General features: G+C 33.8%; 2 protein-coding genes across 3 annotated transcripts; both read right to left on the bottom strand.

Annotated features, from left to right (window-relative positions):
- Positions 1-5,030: 5,030 nt before the first annotated feature.
- LOC104884320 (probable beta-1,3-galactosyltransferase 12) lies at positions 5,031-11,593 on the bottom strand. Of its 2 annotated transcripts, XM_010668957.3 has the most exons (7): positions 11,052-11,590; positions 9,578-9,730; positions 9,411-9,493; positions 9,081-9,180; positions 8,866-8,979; positions 6,638-6,780; positions 5,031-5,450 (listed from the first exon to the last, which is right to left on the bottom strand). In XM_010668957.3, the coding sequence occupies exons 1-7, from the start codon at positions 11,471-11,473 to the stop codon at positions 5,353-5,355; spliced, it is 1,113 nt and encodes a 370-aa protein (XP_010667259.1). In that variant the 5' UTR covers positions 11,474-11,590; the 3' UTR covers positions 5,031-5,352. The 2 variants fall into 2 exon arrangements, with proteins under 2 accessions (XP_010667259.1, XP_057248643.1); XM_057392660.1 differs by lacking the exon at positions 5,031-5,450 and having other exon boundaries at positions 6,656-6,794; positions 11,052-11,593.
- A 4,106-nt stretch (positions 11,594-15,699) lies between these two features.
- On the bottom strand, positions 15,700-16,688 carry LOC130590523 (uncharacterized). Its single transcript, XM_057393000.1, has 2 exons — positions 15,901-16,688; positions 15,700-15,781 (listed from the first exon to the last, which is right to left on the bottom strand). Exons 1-2 carry the CDS (start codon positions 16,686-16,688, stop codon positions 15,700-15,702), a joined length of 870 nt encoding a protein of 289 aa, XP_057248983.1.
- Between the last annotated feature and the right edge of the window lie 7,536 nt (positions 16,689-24,224).

The raw sequence follows: 24,224 nt of genomic DNA, 5'->3' as shown, positions 1-24,224 counted from the left end.
GACTTTGTGTACCTATGTGAAATATGACACCCCGGCATCAGTATACCCATAAATTTTTGACACAAAAATTATAATAAGGTAATTCCAATTGGATTGAAAATTTGACTTGAAGAGTTCTCCAACGATATATTACATGCGCCAAATGGAGCTCCGTATCAAAAGTTATAGCTGTTCGAAGTTGAGTTAGTTAGGGATCGAAACTAACGATTACAGGGAAACACGTCCGTGTCACTTTTGACACGACCGTGTCACTCTGATTTATTCAAGGCAATAGCTTATTTTCGTATATTACATTTTATGGTTACAAATCAACACGTTTGTGTCATGACTGACACATCCGTGTTGGTCTACTCCATGACGCGTTTTGCGAAGTCAGTTTTATTATCTTAGGAAGTTATATATACTCTTTTATTTGTTTGATGACTGGAAATAATTCATTATATACACTTTTTAGGGTTTCTAGAGAGAAGTTAGAGAGAGAAACTTGTAGATCTTCATTGTTCTCCAATACTCTACCTTTCTTCCACTAATTCAAGTAGAGATGGCCAACAGTGCGGGCCAATCCAGCCCATCCAACCCAGCCCACCTCGTGGGCCGTGTGGACCGGGCCAGCAAAAAGCCCGGTCCAGCCCAGCTCGAACCGTGAAATTGGTGGGTGGGCTGTGGGCCAGATTTCTTGAGCCCAGCCCACTAAAGCCCACTACTAAAACCGCCCAGCCCGGACCATGAAACCGGTCCAACCCAGCCCATGAACCAGCCCAGCCCAATCCAAGTAAATATTGAACCAAATTGTGTATATTTTAATCAAATTGTATATATTCTAATCAAATTGCATATATTATAATTCAATAAAATTTAAAAATAATGAAATTATTCATTAATATTAATATTGTATATATTTTTAATTCATTTTAAAGATTTTATATAACAATAATGAATAATTTCAGTGATTAAATAATTTTGAAAAATAAAATCTCATGCCGGCCCGTCAGCCCGGTCCAGCCCACCAAACCCACGAACCGTGAAAACCGGTAACAGACCGGTGTGGGCCAAGATTTTTAGCCCACGGACCAGCCCGCCCAGCCCATGAATTTCACGGTCCGGTCCTGGGCCGTGAAATCTCAGCCCAGCCCACTACGGCCCATGGTCCGGCCCGTCCAGCCCGCACCAATGGCCATCACTAAATTCAAGTACTTATTTTCTTCTTCTTTTCTCTTTGTTTTCTATTATGAAGTTTAACTATTATGAAGTATAACTATTATTCTCTAGTTTGTTTATTTATTTCAATATGATTATGCTTGAATAGTTTCTTCTATCTATCGTTAAGTTAAACCATAGTATGATTCAATTCATGATTATTTCTTTAAATTCTCATATTAATGTTAATTGTTCTTGCTTAATTGATTGTACATATTTCAATATTAGATTAGGATAACTAGTATTGTTCTAATTCCATTGTCTTGATCAAAAAGGGAGTTGGGTTTTGACGGATTTGAGTATTTCAATTAAGGACATGAAGTTCTCGACGCGAGTAGGTAAGGATTGTTAGGAAGTCAAACTGTCGCGTTTAATGTCTTTAATTTGCATGATTCCACGGAAGTTAGGAAAACCATAGATACTCGAGAGAGCTTTATGGTATTTTATAGGGTGTACTTTTCCTTGTGAGCATTTAATTTGATTATATTGGGGTAGGAATTATTTTGTGTTAGTTTATGCTAGTGGGGATACTTAAATGTGGAGTCTTTTATTTTTATATAGATTAGTATAGTTTATTTGACCATCGTCGATATTAAACTCCTTTAGTGTTACCATTACCTTATTAGGGCTAATAGAACAACTTCTTCTCTGTGGGATCGACCCTGACTTACCCAACTAAATAGTTAGGAGGTTTACTTAGGTTATTTATTTTTGTTAGGTGCACGACATGCCTATCAGTGGACTTTCAGTAACTCATTATACGAAATTCAAAGTACTTTTGAAATAATGTGAAAGTTGAATTGCTACATTTATTCTGGGATAAAAGAAATAACTGAGTACTTAAAAGTTGAAGTATATTCTTAATTCCTTATTTAGTGTTAAAGTATTTAATGAAGACCATGTTTTGAAATTAAAGAAAGGATTGGCCTCGGTTCTTGCATCTCCTTCTTTCTTTCTATGAAATGATATTTATTGTTTCAAAATTACTTAAAATCGTTCCAAAAAAATTGAAATTACATTTATAATCTTTTTTCTTTCTTTTTCCTAAACCACCACCCCCACCAGCAACCACCTAACTCCACCACCATCCACCTCCTGCCACCACCATCCCCATTGTCACAATCACCCACCAGCAGCCCCCCACCCCGTGCAACCCCCATCCCTTGCAACCCCCACCAGCAGCCCCTCACCCCCTGCAACCCCCCCCCCCAGCAGCCCCAGCCCCCATGAGAGCCGCAAGAATTGCACACCCACCGACCAGTAATTGGCACCATCGCGTGAATTGTTTTTTATAATTGGGCAATGGAGAGAGGAGCGTCTGGCCAGAACGTTACTCCCATGGCCCGAACTTCTGGTGGTGACAAAGGTGGCGGTGGGTGGAAAAAAGAGAAATGGTACAATAATATATTAAAAGTGGACTCGAGACGATTTTAAGTAATTTTGGTATGACATTTAACAATTTTCTTTCTCTCTATCGTTATCAAACTATGTGCTTATTATTTTATAGCATCTATTCAAACCAACGGTGAAATTGTGAAAGTATATATCTCATCAAAAGTTAACCTTTAAAAGAGTTCAAAGTCACTTCCTATCCTAATCTCAATGAGTACTATTATTATTTAATGAGTTGCAATGTCTTAATTTCAACACTATTTATACAAATCTTGAGCATAACTTTTGGACAAATATATGAAACAAAAGTAAATTATGTAAGATGTTGAATGTATCTCAACTTCATTGATAGATGATAAAATATATTAATAGTCAAAATTGCGTGTTAACGAGCATAAATCTAATGTATGTTCCTCCGTTTCAAATTAAATACAACCAATGCACTTTTACACATCCCCAATACATTATTTTGATCACAAACATTTATAATTACATATGAGCAAAAATATAAAAATGTCATTTTATAAAAGTACAAGACGAATCTAACAATATCTCACTTAACTATGTTTTCATTATATATAAATAAAAAATCTTAATCAAGGTGAAAAATGTGAATACAAAATGCCTTTAATGCATTTAATTCAAAATGGACAAGTAACTAATTATTAAAATATATTTTTATACAAAATTTACCTTGATGGAAGGATTCTAAAGCTTTCAGTAAAAAAAAAAAAATTTAATGTAGGACTCAATTTTCCAACAGTATTGTAGGCCCCACCTCCAGAATTTATATGTCACATTGATCCAACTCTCTAATATTAAGGACATAATTTAATTGTAGGAAGATCATTTTTAATATTTTGAATTTTCATAAAGTGACAACTTTTTTCAAACATTTTAAAATAATATACTTCCTCCGTTTTTTATTAGATGTTACACTTTTGAAAAATTGGGTTTCCTAGACAAAAATTGAAGGAGTGATTAGGAGAGAATAAGGGTAGGGGATTAAGCATATGGGGAGTTGGGGACCATTGCACATGGGGTTTAAGGGAAGGGAGGAAAGAGAAAAGAGGACCCCAACTTGGTTCCCCACCACCACCCCAGCAGCCCAGCGAACTCCCACCAACACCCGAAATCCCCACCCAGCCACCCGAAAATCCCACCCAGCCACCCAAAACCCCACCCTACCCGCCGAAATACCCACCCAGCCACCGAAAAGCCCACCCCACCCACTGAAATCCCTACCCACCCACTCGAAAACCCCACCCGACCCCACCGCCGAAATCCCCACCCACCCGAAAACCCCAACCATGCGCCGAAAACCCCACCCCAGCCTCGCAAAACCCCACCTCTACCGCTGAAAACTCCACCTCAACCTCGAAAACCCCACCTCTACCGCCGAAAATGGAGGACATGTGATTTTGCGCGAAGAAGATGGCATGATTTTCGATGGGTGAGGGTGGTGGGGAAGGTTTTCGTGGGTGGGGGTGGTGGGGGAGGTTTTGCATGGGTGGGACTGCTATGGTGGTGGGGAAGGGGGCTTCGAGGTGGGGGAAGGGATTGGGTCATTGGGCAGCTGAGGTGGTGGGGGAGGGGTGGTGGAAGAGAGGGAGGAGGTTTAATTAATTTAGATTAGTATATAATAAGTTTAAATTAAGTTGGTTTACTTTTGGTTAATTGTTATAAGTAAGGGTAAGTGAGTAATTTTGCAGCATAAAAACTTTCCAATTTAGGAAATAAAAAAAATGTAACATCTATTTTAAAACATGCAATTTAAGGAAAGTGTAACATCTAACAAAAAACGGAAGAAGTAGGTAAATTGTTAACTTCACACAAGGATGCAAACAGTGCCCTAATGTCTGCATATAGGCTATAGCCATATACCACAACTTGCCACTGCCGCTTTTGGGCATGGAGCATTGTTAAAGCCGAAGAGCTCCATTACATATATCATCGTATCACAAGCCAAAATTGAATTGTTTCTAAGCAGCTAGTTTGACATGCCATGGCTTAGATACTTAGCTGTTCAAAATTTACACTTAACCAAGAGAGATTAAAAACTTAAACTTTAACCACTCCTTTTGCATATAAAACACAAAACTGTAAGTAAATAATAAATGAATATGACGTCCTACATGCCATGAGCTTGAAGATTTGGCAACCATCAGTAATTAGCCGGATGAGTAATCATGCCCCTTCTCCAATTCTTATCATCATTAAAGATGAACGAGGTATAGGAACCAGATAAAACAATAAAAAGAGAAAGTGCATGTGTTTTTTTAATTTTATGTGCATATTTATCAATCTATGTACTCGCAAAATATTCCCTGGCTCAACATTGCAGGTCATGGTCTCGTAATTGCATGAATGAGCAATATCAAGATTCTGCATATAAGAAAGGGTTATGCCCAAGAACTGAAATCCGGAATGACCAGCAATGATGATAGTGAAACTTGGAAGTTTAATTTAATTACAGTAAACCAGAAGTTTTGCTCTGAATGAACAAAAAGAGCAGGCGTTATAATCGAATAATGATACAACAGAAGAATATTTCTCCTAATAACTGACAGTAATTCTACATCTTTGTGATATTGACTATAACCTAGATACATGGATCACCTGTGAAAAGAATGCCTAGTGTACATTATGAAATTTTACACGTCCTTCACACAATTATCCAGTCCAATTGCATTTCAAGTAACAGTAACAAAGACGCAATTGAACTGTAAAAGTTAATTGAACACAAGTGATGCTCAGAGAGACTTATCTATCATCATCCTCATCCGGTGGAAGCGTTGGACTTTTAGAGCACATACTACTCTCATGAAGTTCCTTTAGCCTTGCAGCTGGATTGCATAGACCTGCTTGGCAAATTACACAACTTCTGTCATTAGCATCAAATAGTGCATAAAGTAAAAAGGCTATTCAAACATAGAGCAGCATCATTACCGAGCACAGAATTAATGGAACTATTTCTTGCCAGCAAAGATAATTGGAGGTTTTGACCTATGAATTAATGAAGATTCAACATAATTCGTTTGCCATCATTAATACTTTAAAAATGCAAACAGCATCCCTCCCATTGGACATCCTTCGCGGAACAACAATGTGCAATTGTGCAAAAAGGTCTAAATTAAGACACTGTGACTTCATTAAGGGAGCTAAAACACAAAAACAGATTTGCTCAAAGCAACATGAAAGATTAGCACAAAAGGCCCCAATTTCAGTTATTCCTAAAAGCTAGCAGGTGAAGCTTTAACCAGTGGAGCTAAAATCTGGCTATAACTAATGCTTTAAACCAGAAAAATGTACCAAACCATAGGACATCTTCTTAGCCGAACAACAATATGCAACACAATTGAGTCCAATTAACGTCTTAAAACCTGGTAAGATTTAATTTGGAAATGTTGGTCACTATTTGGTTAAATCAGATCTTCTCCTCCTTGATAGTTTCTGCAACTCTTCCTTTGAAGCTTACAAACTGCTGTACCTTGCACCATGCCGAAGGGGAGCGCATCACCGCTCCTGCCGCACATTGCTGCACTCAGGTTTCTGTATTCGATTTGGTCGACGCCTCTATTCACCCCTCACCTGTGGTGCTCTTTCTAAAACTAAGCAATCGCATTTGGTCAGACACAGTCACTTTTTGATATAAAGGCTGGTAGCCTTAAAGAAGCTTTTGGTCACTGGTGGGAGGCATGCTAGTCTGTATGATGCTGTAAGTCTATCTCTTATGCACTGACCAAAAGTTCATGGCGCCAACCTAGTCTATAAACTTCTTCAAATCAAATTTCTATAATTGCTTCAAAATATATATTCCTGAGTAATTTTAAATATTATCAAGACATCACATAAAACGCGTATAACCTACACAATTACAACAACTTGCAAATCTGGAAGCAGCTATACTGCCTCACGGCCAAACAGCAGGGAGTAATGGATGATAACAAAGAGCTAATCAATCAATTAAATATAGTTTAACGAATATATCAATGATAATTTGACCTAACCATTAGAGACAGAGAGAAGAAAAGAAGAGGATCCCCACCAGAACATTTTGGAATATCCCACACCCCGATCGATGTTGGTGTGCAACGAGAATCACATATAGCTCGATTATCTTCATGATGAACATTCATAGCAAGCATCCATGAGCCAATGGTTACGTCCTCATTGCTAAATATTCTCAAACTGCATAAAAAGAACTTTGATTCTATCATTAATTATACAAAAGGAGGAAAAAAGTAGGTACACATTGAGCATAAGTAAGGTTGAAGGTTTATTCTTAGTAATGCCAAGTAAGTAACAGCATGCTCCACTCAGAATTGTTTCTTAGAGGGGCCACGCAACTCATGGAAGCAACATAGGATAGTTAATATATCAAGAATTAATCATCTGTCTTTTAAATCTCTTGATATTATGCCTGATCCAAACTACAGTTGGGTAATAGATTTTCATAACCACTCCATGAGTAATCACACCTTCGGAAATTTTAAGGTGATCAAAATAACCAAACAAGTCATCTGCACTATCATCGCAAATTTTTAACAAATTGTCCTACTTACCTTAATTATAATTTATAAGTCTCCCTCTATTCCTATTCTTCGCTATTTTATCTTGATTCACCCAATTCATAGTCCTCTTTGATGAACAAATGCATAATTACCCAATAAACTCTCTGTTCCTACTTCCTACTATTGAGTATTGAGTAATGAGTTCATTCCCACTCATTGTACTGCTTAAGTTGTGAGAAGTAGGAAAAATAACCTTAGAATGGAGAGAGTATCATTTATCAAAAGCTAGTACACTTACTCTCTTGTTTAAGTATGCCCTAAGAGGTTAGTAACTATAGAATCTAAACAAACCAAATCTAGGCCCTAAAAATGAAAAGAACAGTTCAGACTGCTCTAACTATTCACCTAGAATTTTACATAAAGCAGACTTCCTATACAGCTAATAGTTTTCTTGAATTATGTAAAAATACCATGCACCACTAGAGCATGTGGATGACCATGTACTACAACCCTCATAGGCACGTCCTCGCTGGGTTGGTCTGGTCTACTCAAAGTCAACTGACTTGCATGGTAGACCGGGTGAGCTTTCACTGACCTAGCAGCGTAGTTGAGGATCATGAGTATTGAGTACACACTTGAATTCTCGAACACACTCTGGAAGCTAAATACAGCACGCCTAGTTTCGCAAGAATGACATAGCCACCTTATGTAACACACTGGCTGTAAACTCAGTAACCTCCCAAAACTTATTTCAACTCCAAAACTCTAATTACCATGCTAACTAAGGGCTTATTTAATCCTCAAACCCAAACTCCAACAAAAGACGTGACACCTTTTGATGCCAAAAACCACCCACGAGAAGTTGTTGCCGATGGATTTGAGTAACCGACGATACACTTATCGAATAAAGACATCAGATTTTAATCTTGCTCAACCATAATATCCCAAGTCCTAAAGAGTTGTATTGTCCAATGTGCCTCAATATAAAGACAATCCAAGTATACAGCTTCATAGGAATGACATGGGATAATAAAAGGCGGATAAGGCTTCAAGTCGCATCAATCCAGGCTCACCAACATGGATTCACTATCACTAGTTGATCCAAGGAAGCATCTCTAACGGGCTATCATGTACTTCAGCTTTTTCTTCAATGTCCACTCCGTGGAGTAGCATGTCCAGCCCCAATGAGACACCAATTGTGATCACATATTTACAATTTGCTATCGACGAGTTCATAAGCTACTTTTCACTTTTCAAAAATATGACCCTCATACATCTGCCTTCTCATCTATCAAATTTGGTTTGCATGCTTTTGTTAATTGTCAAACTCTCACATATATATCAAATATTTAGCAACTTAGAATTTCACATCACTCAAATTATATTCCCTACCATAAAATTTATAAATCCTGATCTGCCTAGAACCTCTTACATTTAAATCAACTTTCACCATCAGAATTACAAGCTAAATCTCAAAATCCTGTATGGTATTATAACCATTTAACTAATGTTTTACCACTCAATCCTACCATACGCTTAACATTTAATAACAACTTTTTTTTGTTCGCCAGTTACTATATAGCCATGCATAGCACAATTTAAGAAATGTTCCATGTCTACAGTCTACTAGAAAAACCATATTTATATGCCAAAAAAATATGCTAAGCTTCATGAATAACAATTTAGTAAGGGAAAGATCAAACAGTGAATAATGCATAAGATTTGAAAGGAAGCTGAACTGAAAAGGAGAGAAGGAGCGAACCTGTTATTCCTGGAAGTAGCCAATGAGGCAACCACCTCAGCGGAGAGAACATATAAGGGAGCATAAGCATGCAAAAAGTATTCATTTCCAATAAGGTGTCCTTGACTTTCATACCTGAAAAACAAACACAGGACAGACCAGAGAAGCAGTTTAAGGTTCTCAATTCTGATCTCAATGTACACTGACATAATAGAGCGAGCTTAATTGTCACTTACCATTTCATTTTAGGATCGGTGATGACAGGTCCTTTCTTCATGCAGCCTATATAAGTCCTAGACTCAGTTCGCTCTTTAGCTAGAAGTGTGGCCAATCTGTCTGACAGAGTCAAGATAGAGTGTCAAATTGTGTGGGGAACTAAAATCTGTATATAGGGGTGTAAGTTCTCTAGATAAAGTCAAATTTCCAGTCCACAAAAGCCAGACTAAACTAGACTCCAAAGTCGGACTTGAAGTTGGACATGAACTGGACCCAGACAGTTGCATTCACAATATTTTATTAGTCAATTTCTACCCCTATATGTAAATTGTGATATAAAAATCACATACCTGGACGTAAATATATGTCATCACTGACTTTAACATAGTAATCTGCTTCAAAAAGGTCAAATGCAGCTATAAAAAAAGCCAGGCTGCAAAGGAAAGAGAAGAACATGATAAAGTAGGTGACGCTTGAATTGAAGATATTGTCAAATTACAAATCGTACAACTTTTACGTTTTGTATGGAGGACTAGCATATTCTTCGTCAACGTCTATACGCATAAAATCTTTATATTTCTCCACCTCTTCGTTCAGGTGAGCCATCTTTTTAGCATCTTTTGACCGGCCAATCACAAATCTAAAGGCTAAACCAGTAGCATGTTCCAACCTACAGAAAGCATAATATAACAGTGAGAATAATACATCATTATGAATATACAACAGCGATTTTGAACAAGGAAATTAACTTTCTTTATAGTATCAGTCAATGAGAAAGTTGAGGGGAAAAGGGACAAAAACTTTCACAATCAAAATAACACTTTCTGCATTTCTCCTCCTGATTTTTTCTACAGTTCACGCTCCCAAGCTGGTCATATCATATGTTCTCTTCCCTCGTTTTCCTAACTTACCAAGCATGATCATATAACAAACATATTACTTTTCCATAGTCCTCGCATAATAATGTCCAAAATTTCTGCCCGTTTTCCGCTCAGCCAAAAAGTTAAAGATTTAACAAAAGAAATGACTAGCAGATGTACCAAGTGCGGAAATCATGATACTCTCCCGGCTCGTTTGGTAGTTGGTTATAAATGGTGGTAATGGAAATGAATTTGTGTGTAAATTTGTGAAGATTATCATTGTCCATTCCCATAGTAATGTTAATTTATCCTAAAGTGTCCACTTTTCTTTTTGAATTATCATTCTCATCCAATACCATCTTGTAGGTGGTAATGAGTGGTAATGAAAATTGCTTCTCCTTGGAGACAAAAACACAAGTTTAGGGGTGAGATTGCTTGCCCATGGAGAAAAAAATGCCTCTCCCCATGGAGATTTTAAGGATAATTTCCTAATAAATTACACTTAAAGTTCATTACCATTCCCGCAATTTATTAACGACTACCAAACGGGTAGTCCAAGCCAAAAGAATTGCAAACAAATTAATCTTGTTGCAAGTCACTAAATAACTACCAGAGTACCCCCTAAAAGAGAATTGAGATGAATTCGAGCTTAATTCTACCAATTGCAATGTCATTAGATCCCTGATCTGTACATATAAGATTCAAAAACAACAATCGATTTCATAAGATATCATATTTACACCCCTCATAATTCAAACAAGACAATCTCATACTTGGTACCTTTCAAATCACGACGAATTAGAAGCTAAACAAACCCAAAAGATTCCACATTTAAAATATATCTTCATATATTATAACCCACATATCATAAATTAGATTCAATATCACAATGTACAACAATGTTACACTCCTAAGATTTTAAATGACGCAATTCTCATTAAGTCATCCCGTCTACATCAGTGCGCTTAATCAGTCATTTACACCCAAAAAAAAAACAATGTACAATCAATGTTACTACTACATCACACAAAATGTCACACAATATAGGTGTTGCAACAAAAATGACGCAGAAATTATGTGACAATACACAGTCCTAAGATCTGAAATGACGGAATTGTGATGAATGATTACCTTAAAAGACCTTGAGGATCAGAAGGAAACCAAGTACTCCTCAACGCATTACGTCGGTCAACGGAGTCAATCTCAGTCAAAATACCAACAAACCCTAGAAATTTGGGGCGATCAAGAGAATTTCCAGCAACACCATTGATATTTGAAGATCGTTGATTGTGAGACGTTGATAAATAGTGTCCACGGAAAGTGTCGTGTACGCGGCCGCAGCGGAAGACGGGAGTAGATTGGTTGCGGGAGAGAGAGAGGAGAGAGAAAATAGTGCCGGAGATTCCGATGAGGAGGCAGAATGTGGAAAAGACGATTAAGGGTAAGGGAGTACGGGAAGTGTGAGGGGATGAGAGGAAGGGTTTTTTGGTCTTTTCGGATTTTGAGTAAGGGTGGTTGTCGGAGGATGGTAGTAGTGGAGAACTTCGCGGCATTTTTGCGCGGAGCAATGAATAGTGAATCACTGAATTCAGAGTGTGGTTGGATCTGATGAAGTGAGGAGAGTTTCCTTGAGTTCTGTGTCAATGTTTTAGTCAAGTGTCAACTGTGTACTGCTGATGTCTCTCGTCCTCACTGTGGTCTCAGGTATGTACTTTGTTTTTTTTATCTATATGAGCTACGAAGGCAGTATAAAGTACAAAGAAAGAGATAAGGGATTCGAACTTGTGACACATAGTTCACAGCACTTCAATCTTAACTACTAGGCCAAGACATTCTTGGTTCGAGTCTGTATTTTGTACTAGTGAACGACGGAACGGGGAGTAGCCACGACTTGTAGGAGAAACTCCTACTTCCTCCGTCCCATTTTATAGTTCCCCTTTTATTTTGAGCACAGAAAGTAAAGAAATAAAGATTATTATGTATTGCATGGGCCCCTCAAACAAAAAAATTGTATTGCAATGGGGAATTGTTGTTCTTTTTGGAATTATTGTCATTAAAAAGGAAAAATAATGAGAACATTAAATGGATGACAATGATTTTTGTTATACGCAATCAATGAGAGTTAAGGAACATTAAATGAGGGTGTCAAAAACTCATGTGAAAAAGTGTAAAGAGAGTAAAAAGTAAGGTTCAAAAATGAAAATAAGATAAATGAAAATAATATTTTGGGACACCCAAAATGAAATACGAGAACTATAAAATGGGATGGAATGAGTAGTAACCAACTGTTTGAGTCCCACAAAGATTCCAACACTCCATAAAAAAAAAACTAAAATTAAGTGGGACCCATAATAAAAAAGCTGGGGAAAGAAGATAAATCTAGCGCGTGGATTTTTCCCTCAAAAAACAAGAGAGTGAAGCAGAAAGCAAGAGAGAGAAAAAAGACAAATCACCATCCCACAATAAGAAAGAGCTAAAAGAAATACTAAGAGGAAAAATAAATCTTCATTCTTATACTGGTTTTTTCTTTCTTTCCTCTATGTTCAAGTTTTTTTTCTCACTCTAAAATAAAGTTTCCATTTTAATTTTTAGGTTGTAATTTTATTTAATGTTCTCCATTTCCAAGAAGTTCTTTGATTCAATTTTGTTTGTAATTAAAATCATTTGCTTGTAATTTCTTATAAACTTTTTTTTATTAAATCTAGATTTTTGATTTGTTGATAATGATTATTTCAAATACATTATTTATTTTTGTTAGATGATGTTGACCCAATATGTTTTTGATGATGACAAACTAAAGTAATTTAACTAACAAAGTTTATGAGTTTTATGTGTGCAAGAATCATTGTAAAAGGTTGTGCCTATAGCATTGAGAATGCTTATTATGAAAGATGTGTCGAGGTGCATTGTTCCTATGGATAAAGAGAATACTACAATCAAGGTTGAAGTGAAGAGGCTTGACTTGAAGATTGAAGTGAAGATATTCAAAGGAACAACTATCCTAACATGAAGGAAGCTTAGAATGCATGAGTTTGTATTTAAGTTTCTAAATGTAAAAAGGGAACAAGATCCGGAAAGGTAAGGAAACTTGAGTTATAAAGTTGGAATGAAGGTTTAGAGTCTCTAGTTAAGTTCCTAGGTGTAATGAGTCTAAATGGTAAAAAGGTTGTATCAGTTTCTGTTCCTATGTTGGGAACAGACGTTGGTACAGTTTGGGAACACAGGTTGGGAACAGACCTAAAAGCGTCCTATGTTGTGCGCCTAACATATATGAAGCGCTTAACTGATTTATTAGGAGTCCTAGCTTAGTTTGACTAGATCCACTAGTTTAGGGATTAGTTAGGAGTTTGTTAGGAAAAGATTTTAAAATGATTTTCAGTTTTGAAAAGAATAATATCTTATTTTAAAATCTTATCTTTTTATTCTAAGTAAAATCTTATCTTTTGAAAAGATTTTCTTTTTAAATAAAATCTGATTTTCAGTTTTATTTAAATATTTTAAAAAGATATTTTTTTCTTAAATCATTTATTTTTAAATAGTTTAATTATTCCCCAAGTATTTAAAACCACGTAATGTTTACTGTTAAACGTTTTATTATTTGTTTTAGTGGGTTTAGTGGGCTTGTTATTATTTCCCAAGTATTAATTAATTTATATGGTTTAATTACTCCCCAAGCAAACTAATATCACGTTTAAGCTACTGCTACACGTTTACTGTTTGTGGAGTAATGGGCTATATTATTTTATTAAAGCCTTAATTTATTTTAATTAGTTTAATTAGGCTTCAAGTTTTATAAACCACGTTATACTTTACTGCTTCTCCTATTAAGTTAAGTAGTGGGTTAGTGGTTATTTAATTCTCAAGTAAAGTTAAATAAAAACTAATAAATTAATTAAAGTCATGGAAATCATGGGTTAGTGGATTAATTAGTGGTAAGTTATTTCATGACTACTTATGTTATAAATAGGCGCTTAATCTAAAGTTTAATGTGTCGGACTTTAAGTTATTCTTACATAAAGTGTCAAACTTTAGTAGTCCTTCCATAGTGTGTCTGACTTCGGTTTTAATTGGGTTTAACTAAGATAAAGTCAGTACCGTCATTCCTTCAATATACTCTTGTGTTCCTTACGTATTTCCTACTTATTCCTTATTGTTTTTATCGTTTGTAATCTTGGTTTTTGGGGTAAGGGGATTTTGAGTGAAATCCTGTATTGAGAAAAGCTTTGAGTAAAGCAAGAGAAAGGGAAGAAACTTGAGTGAGTTTCATTGTAAGTGTGAGAAGCTTTGAGTGAAGCAAGAGAAAGGAACTTCGAGTGAAGTTTGAGAGGAACGTCAGTTGTGGGAACTGTCGTTGGGAACTTGAGTTTAGTAACTTAAGTTGTGGCTCAAGAGAAAAGTAATAGGATTGTAAACAGAGTTGTTTTGCCTATTATAGTGGAAAGTATTGAGTCAAAATCCCTTGTGGTCGAGGTTGTTTCTTCCTATTGGGCCTAGGAATTTTTCCTCGCTAAAATCTCTTGTGTATTTCTCTTGTTCCTTTCGTTGTTTTATAATTCCGCAAAAATAACGTATATTAGTCACACTATAATTCACCCCCCCCCTTATAGTGTTCCCTTAGAAGTCAACAGATGGATTAATGAATTTATGTATCTCGTGTAGTGGACGAAATTGTAATATTCAACTTTTACATAAGTTCAGTTTTTTCACATCAATTTTGATATGATTATTTGTGATTATTGTACCCATCTTCGTTGAGCTTTCAATCGTGGAAAATTTACAAAAGCTTTAACATCAAGATCATCTATCTCTATTATACTACCTCTGTTTTTATTTAGTTGCAACATTTACCTTTTTGCACAAACTTTAAGAAATGAGAAAAGAGAGTATAATTGACCCACTTGCCCCTACTACTAGTACTGTAATTAAATGGGGAGAGTAGGTGAACTAAGGGTAATATAGTCAAATTATCCCAAAAGCTTTCCTAAAAAGGAAAATATTGCAACTAATAAAAAACACCTAAAAGTAGAAATTGTTGCAACTAAATAAAAACAGAGGTAGTATAAGGGAAGAAGGGAGCTATGGTGTTCCCGAATGAAGAGACTAATTTACTCCCCTTCCCTATCTAAACTAGTTTTAGGACCCGTGCATGATGCACGGGAGTATTAATTGCTTGATAGCATAACTAATGAGCAATAAAAAGAATCAAAATAACGAAACATTTTTAAATAATCATATATGAAGGCATCAAATCGTTATTTACACAAATGATTTTTCAACGCAATCTATATGTTTCAAAACACTTCCTTGTAAACTACATTTGTTGTACTTGTACGCACTCCGTGTTCTTTGTCAAAAGGAAGTATCTTCAGACCTTTTTTGCTCGTAACTCTGGATACAGCAACATTAAAATTGGTCGTGGCTAAAAACAGGTCTCGGGAGATACAGGCCTACATGAGACAAAGATTGTTCTTGACTTTTATTTATAGTCATAGCAAAACAAACCATTAAAGGAAATTGACGTCTCTGAAATCTGATAGGAAACTTGGTGGAGTCTGACGGCGTCAATGTCATTCTTGGGATAAAAACTTTTGCACCCACATTACTTCCGGAAATAACAATAGCTTCAATAACACGATTACCTAAATGATTGACAACTAACCTCGTGCCATTACATAATCCAGATGTTAGATGAATATTACGTAAAAGCATAACGGGCGCACCAACCTTTAATCGTATGCTATGATTTGGGAGACCAGAGCATTTTATTGTATTGAGGAATTCAGTGGAGTATATTTAGTGGACTCCAAAGTTTCCTTCCTCTTTGCTTATAGCATCCGGACTCAAATAGACGCCATCTTCTCCTGGAATAGTAGATAGAACATTATCATTTACTATCTCCACTATCTCATTTGTTGGGGCCAAAATAGCTCTTTCTTGGAAATATTTAGCTTCCCAAATATGCTCCCGCAGGTCTGGATACGTGCTTTCAACAATTGCTGAAATCGGATCGGCCCCGGGATCTATAAGGATATCTTTTGCAATCTCGATGACGGCTTCACCATCATAAGGACCGCCAGCATTTCCATCTCCTACGCTTAGTATCCACTCTGAGAATTCTCGCAATTCATCAAGAGAAGATTTCGAGGAACCTGATTGTAATCTCATATTGCGAGTAAGTCTTAGGACCTTACACGAATCCCATAAGTAAGACGAACTAACAGTGGCGAACACGATATCCTGCCTAGTTCCCTTTGGTACAACTGGTAATATCTGCCTGAGATCACCACCAAATACTATCACTTTACCTCCAAATGGTCGATGCAAGATATCCCTATCAATAGACCTCATTATGTCCCTCAAACTTCTATCAAGTGCTTCAAAACAATACTTATGCATCATTGGAGCTTCATCCCAAATGATTAGTTTTGTCTTAATGAGAAGAGCAGCTAATTCCGACCCAGGGCGAATCCCGGCGCAAGTAGAATTCTCATTTACATTCAGAGGGATACCAAATCTAGAATGAGCTGTTCTTCCGCGTGGAAGGAGGAGAGAAGCGATTCCGCTCGAAGCTACTGGCAATACAATTTCGCCCTTCTTTCTTATTGCAGCACATAATGTTTTCCACACATATGTTTTACCCGTCCCTCCATAGCCGTAAACGAAAAATACACCTCCTTCTTCACTCGACACGGCATCCAATACTTCTCGATAAATCATCGACTGCTCATCAGTTAAATCTTTATACAATTTGTCGTGTTGCAAGGTCATTTCCTCAATGTCATATGAAAGCTCATCTGCTATAAGCTTGTTTTGTCCTTCAAACATGATTAGTTCATCTGGAAAAGGCATTTCACTAAATCTACGCAAGCTACTACCACTACTTTGGAGCATGGTTTCAATCTCAGCCAATGGAAAAGCTTCGATTTGATCGTCAGTTAAATGGAGGTCTGTGAAACATATAAAAAAACAATAACCTATAGTAACAATGCAAATTGCTAAAAAGTATCGTTTTTGACTCAAAAATCTTTTCGTAGTTATTTACCTTTATTTTTTTTTGAAGACAACGCTGCTTGTAAAGTATGTCATCAGATAATAACTGCCATATCTTCTGTCAAACTTCCTTCGGCTTCGACATGCTACCAGATAATAGTAGCATAGAGAACAAATGTCTTAGATAATACCCTGATTCTCTAAAACTTGCTTCCGTTATTGCATCAACATATTCCTTGTCATCATCAAGTAACCCCCTTGCGTAGCAAGCTTCCTTGAATGTAGGATACACTAAACCATCTACCCTTCTAATTTCTTCGTAGCATGTCGCGCCTTTTACAAAATTCAATAACGTTCTAAGATAGAACTTCGCCCCAGATCCTGGTGAGACGTGGTAGATTCGTCCTATTGTGAAACCTTTAGCTCTTGATGTCCACTCTCTCTGTGCCTATTTCCAAACAAATTTTGTAGGAAACTCCACATAAGTAAGCTCCCTAGCTTCTTCATATTTTGGTTACATTGCATCCAAGATAGGAATATCGTATTGTCAATATGAGGTCTGTCTAGTACAGATTCCACATCAGCATGGTCATTAAACAAAACGGTTTGTTCTCCTGGTAGATGAAAACTTAATCTTTCAACAGCAGGGGTTCAATAATGTATGCTGAATCCAAAAATCCTCCAAATTGCTTCACACGCCGAAATATATCCGCAATCATAGTACATCTTTATCTCATCTATTTCTTTAGCTTCACCTTCTTTCTGTTTATCTTGATAAGCCGCAGCTGTAACCCTATCATATCCCTTGTTCATATATTTGAACAAATATTTTAGATATGATGTGAAAAGTGCTTCAAATATTACATACTTATATTAAATAAGTAAATAATAAATTAATACCATTTATAATTCTCCGTGTAACTGATTTAAGGATATTTGAACTTCGAACCACATGTCTCTTAGATCTAATATTACTTGAGATTGTGCCAATTCCAACATGTCTCCAGAAACCATAGAGATGCCTATTAATTATTGCGTTTTAGTTAATATAAATAAATAAATCGATGTAATTATCGAATACAATCACTTCATTGAAAAGTAGAGAATGCATACCTCGAGCTCTTTTTTCTAACATAATCAGCTTTTTGTTACTTCTGGCAATATCAGAAGGAGATTGTGTGGCTAAAGTAAATGTCAAATAAATCATGAGATTTTGCATATTAATTTTATTTAATCGTTTAATATAAATAATAATAATTAAATATCGGAATGTATGTAAAGCGTATACCGTTAATGACAATGCTGGTAGGATTATTGTTAGCAATAACTGTGTTTAGCGGTGCCTCAAAAGACGACTTAGAAGATGATGATTGCAAATCTAGAAAAATAAAAATTTGTATATTAATTTTCTTAATATCAACATTAAAATTTAATTACCATATAAAGGGAATTTATCATGTATTTAGCTATACGCCCCAATGGAGTAGTACAAATAATACTTGAATCATTAAATATTGTGCTTATTGACGGTGAATTAACAACGGATCCATCTAAATATAATACGAAAAGATAAAATAAGTTTATATTTAACGTAGATAATATTTCGTATAATAATAGTCTCTATAGTACACATCTATACCGTTCAATGAACGACAAAAAACATTGGAATTAAATACGGATTGCTGCGTCCGTAAATTGGCCGAAACTTTTTCACGTCTTTGTAATAATATTAGTTTTCTTTTTTGCCTTGCACATCGTTGTTCAATTTATTTTGATATAACTTGATTTAGAGATCTTGAGGATACTGCAAAAAAAGAAAAAACAATACAATACAAAAAGTGAAGTTATATAACGATAATATAATTGCCAAATGAAAACCAAACAAACGATAATTTGTCATTATACTAATTAATTAAATTTAGAATAATAATATTTTATTATGACTACATCTTAAGTACTCATAGTATCACAAATAAATTAATATTGAGAGGGTTAAAGATAATATGTTTACATATAAAGTCTTCTTAAAATTCATTTTTTTTGACATTAAAATAGACTGCTTTCATGAAATTAACCTATATATTATTTGTTTTCTTTTAAAAACATAGAATAACATTAGTAACATACCATTTGACTATGTACAAAATATCAAATTATAAGCCAACATGTAGTGATTATATTTCGGTCAAAACAAAATTTATAAGCAACCTTTGTTATTATATTTGTGATGATTCACATGCATTCCTCATTTACTTCATTTCATTTCTCAAACTCATGCAACAACTTCTTTTAGTCTCTATCTCTCTAACTTCTCTCTATGATTCTTCAAATATATCTTCATCTACTCCTCCAAAAATTTCGAAATATTCTTCATTTCTCACGATTTTGTCCTACAAAATTTTTATTTTCAAAATCAAATACACAAATTCACCATCAAACATGAGAACACAAAAAAAAATCAGATTTATTTGGTTCGAAATATCTCCGGTAGAAAATAATATGGAAATGCTACATATTTCTACTTTTACGAAGTTTTAATTCGGGAATTTCTCAAATGTTGATTAGTTATGGATGAATTACTTGCAAAATGTAGTTGCATGTCATCATCTCAACATATTCAAGATGGAAATTAAAGATTTTTGGTAAGTTTCAACATTCTTTTTTTTTTCGTTTTTGTTTATATAGTATCTGTTATATGGATATGTAGTTTTATATTTTTTTTTCTTTTGCTTATAAAAATATGAATAAATACAATAATGAATATTCGAAATTTGATTTGCATGTAAAAATTATGATGAATAATGGGTGAATTTAAGCTAAATAAGTTTAATAGGAAGTAACAAAAATATTTCGTTTATAATTTTTTTTCTTCCGATAATTATTCATATTGGTTTTAAAATTATAGATGTTGGTGGAATATCAACAATAAGTTGGTATATTTTATACTCGGTTCAACTGAATTGAATTTCAGGTAAAATTTTATATTTAATATTTTTTATTTCTGTACATAAATATATATTTAACCAAGGTTGATTATAATATTTATTTAAAAGAATTTTGAATTATGTAGTTAAAATTAAAAACTGGGTTGCATGTCAGTATGTTGCAAAGGAGATTTAATAAGCTTCAAGAAAATACATTGTAAGGCATTAATTTCTTTATTTTTGTATTTTTATGCACAATATGTATAGTTTCTTGATTAAATTAAAATTGGAAAAACTTAAATATGCACAATATAATCTAACATAAACATATTTTAATTTGAAGAAACAAATATTAGTGCAATACAAATAAAATCTAGATTTTTGTTAATCAAATTTCTGTATGTGCTTTGTAATTAGATTAACTTTAATTTTCAAATACAACCTTAACTTATGTGAATCAATTGTTAAGGATATGTACTCCCTCCGTTTCCTAAAGATCTTCCCTCTTTTCCGTTTAAGGGTGTTTCCAAAAGATCTTCCCTCTTTTGCTTTATTCCTTATTTGGCAAAACAAATTTTTCTATTTACCCTCTCATGTCACTATCATATGGTCCACCATTACATTATTAATTCAATTTTACTCCCTTTCTCTCTCCTAGTTTAACCCCTTTTTATTTGTTTATTTATCTTAACCCCTTTCTCTCTCCTACTTTACTCACACCATACCCCACACAACTTGATTTTCCTTGGTATCTGTAGGAACAGTAAGTGGGAAGATCTTTAGGAAATGGAGGGAGTATTAAAATTTTATTCCATACGACTAAACGAATATATGAAGCAAAATTAATTTTTTTTTTTTACAGTAAATTGATAAAAATGTTGTTTCGATTAGTTTTCAAACTAACGATAAATAAAACAAAAACAAATATGACATCTATTATTACTATAACATATTGTATGTCATCTATAATTACAAATAGAGTAGTATAAAAAAAATAACAACATTCATGAGCTTTTAACTATTTTAACATTATAATGGGAATATTATGCAATAGAAATACCATTAGATATGTCGCATAAAGGAGTTCTTTGAGTAATACAACTTATGTGACTTCTTTGAGAATGAAAATGTAGTTCTTGTTCTTGACTAACATTATCTGCTAAAAATCAGACATCAAGTAATACAACTTATGTAACAGGATAAAATGTAGTTCTTGTTCTTGAAAAATATAGAATATATGTAGGAAAACTGACATATATGTTTTAAATTGTTCCTTCCTTGCTAGCTATCAAAGGAATCTGAAAACCTTTCACGTAATTTTGTCAATATAAGCTTCCTTTATTCCTAGTATGACGTTAAAATATTTATTTTGACAATATATAGCTCATTTAGTATTCCAAATAATAATGCTGCAAGAAGAGAAAAGTTTATGGTTAATATGTCCAACCATTTATTAGATTCTCTAACACTATAGTTCAACCTATCTAATGAAAAAATATTGGCTTAACTCATTGCTTCATTAAGAGTTGAGGTTCAGATCGGTGAATGACAACTTGCACTATTACTTGCACTCGTTAATGCAACCATTATGCTCCCAGATTTCGTACTCTTTCTCAACCCTTTCTTTTGTGATATAGTATCAATCAACCCATATTTTTGCACGGGTCCATTTATTAGATTCTCTAACACTCTAGTTCAACCTATCTAATGAAAAAATATTCGCTTAACCCATTACTTCATTAAGAATTCAGATAACATGACAATTTGCACTATTACTGTCACTCGTTGATGCAACCATTACCGCTCCCGTTTTTTCCTAGTCGTGCTTAACCCCTCTCTTTTGCGATATAGTATTGCCTTAATCCATTTGAAGTTGGTGTACACATCATTGACTGAACATCGCGCATGTTATCCAAAATAAAAGATATTTGTGATAATTAATTGTTGTTGAACTAACACGCACTTATAGCTTTTGGATTCCTTGAGACATTTATTTGTTACAAATTTCAATAATGTTAGTCTCTTTTTACTTGATACATTTCTTTATTAAAGTAATCATGACCCACCAAAAATTACCAATAATACCTTTTTTTCATATATCTTCTTACCTATAACTCCCAAAAGAGGAGAAAGTTTGATGCAACATGTTATAAAGAATTAAAAATGCAAAAATGTTATATTAAAAAGAAAGATATCAAAAAGTAAAGTGTGTAGAATAAAAAAAAAGTAAAGGAGTATTAAAACTATTGGTATTATAATCTAAATATTATATTTAAGGAAATTCAACACATCAAGTTTGGATTTATGATTGTTTAACTTATATAGTATGATTAATAGGATTGCGTGAATGTCTAAATAATATAATCAATCGTTTTTTTTTACATTTGGAAATAGACCTACCTTTTTGACTTATTAATCATTATTAGACCTTAACCTAATGTATTTGAATAAATCTAAATTTGTTAGACCTTATTTTATGAGTAAATCAAACTTTATTTTCTTCTTATTTTTGTTGAACTAACTATATCTGTACTTACCCAAGCATATTAATTTTTATTAGATTTTATGTGAACTTATATGAATTTGACTAATTTATTGAACTTTTTTTGTTTTTAATAAGGACTAAACAAAATAAACAAATTAGTATTGTATAGTATAGTGTATCACTTTGGTTGTTATTTTACTTAAGTTTGTAGAAACATTTATTCGATTCTCTAACACTATAGTTCAACCTATATATCTAATTAAAACGTATTCGCTTAGTCATTCTTCATTCAAAGGTCAGATAAAATGACAATTTATCCTAATACTGGCACTCCTTCATGTAACCATTTTCGCTCCCGAATTCCATAGGCTCGCTCAACCCTTCTCTTTTGTGATATAGTATCAATTAACCTATCTGATGTTGGTGTACACTTCATTGACGAATAAAGATATGCGTGACAGTTAATTGTTGTTGAACTAACCCTTTTACTTTTTGCAATCCTTGTTGTATATAACTTTGTAAATCTATATATTATATTTAAGGAAATTCAACACATCTAGTTTGGATTTTTGACTGTTTAAACTTATATAATATGAATCATAATATTGCATAAATGTCTCAATAACATAATCAATCGATTTTCTTAAATTTGGAAATAAACATAACTTTTTTAATTTATTAGTTATTATTAGACCTTAATCAATTTATTTGAACAAATCTGAATTTATTATACCTTATTTTATGAGTACATCGAACTTCTTCTTCTTCTCTTTGCTGAACTAACTTTGTATAGACTTACCCGGGCTTATTAATTTTTATTAGATTTTATGTGAACTTATATGAATTTTACTGAATTTTTTTAACTTGTTTTTTGCTTTCAATAAAGAATAAAAAAGAAACGGAATGGTACCGTGTCGATCGTAAAGTATACAACTTTGATTTTTCTTTTATCTAAATTTGTAGAACCATTTATTAGACTCTATAACATTATAGTTCAACTATCTAATGAAAAAGTATTCACTTAGCCCATTTCTTCATTCAAAGATTCAGATAAAATGACAATTTGTACTATTACAGGCACTCCTTCATGCAATTATAACCACTTTCGAATTCCGTAGTCTCGCTCAATCCCTCTATTTTTGTATATAGTATCAAATAATCCATCTGATATTGGTGTACACTTCATTTACTTAACACTACGCGTGTTATCTAAAGTAAAAGATATTCTTGACAATTAACCGTTGTTAACACTTATAATTTTTGCAATCTTTTTTGTATTATAATTTTGTAAATCTAAATATTGTATCTAAGGAAATTCAACACGTCAAGATTGAATTTATGAATATTTTAACTTATATAATATGATTAATATGATTGCTTAAATGTCTCAATAATATGATCAAACAATTTTCCTATATTTGAAATAATCCTACCCTTTTGAACTTATTAGTCATTATTAGACCTTAATTGAATTTATGTGAACAAAATTATCCAAATTCATTATACCTTATTTTATGAGTATGTCGAACTTTTTTTCTTCTTATTTTTGTTGCACTGACTTTTTCTAAACTTACCCGAGCTTATTGATTTTTTATTATATTATGTGAGCTTATATGAATTTGACTGAATTTATTGAACTTTTTTTTTTGTTTTTAATAAGGAATAGAATAGTAAACAGAATGTACTATATTGTATAGTATATCACTTTGTTTAGTTGTTCTTTTATTTAAATTCGTAGAACCATTTATTAGATTCTCTAACATTATAGTTCAATCTATCTAATGAAAAAATATTCGCTTAACCCATTTCTTCATTCAGAGACTACATTTATTATCAATTTTGCTCCTAATTATAAAATATATTATACTTTATTTATGAAAAAATAATAAATATCATATAATACCG

The sequence above is a fragment of the Beta vulgaris genome, chromosome 2 (genome assembly GCF_026745355.1).
Source record: "Beta vulgaris subsp. vulgaris cultivar EL10 chromosome 2, EL10.2, whole genome shotgun sequence".
Taxonomy (NCBI): Eukaryota; Viridiplantae; Streptophyta; class Magnoliopsida; order Caryophyllales; family Amaranthaceae; genus Beta; species Beta vulgaris.
The sequence above is the reverse complement of the archived record's forward strand: the minus strand, read 5'-3'. Positions and strand labels throughout refer to the sequence as shown.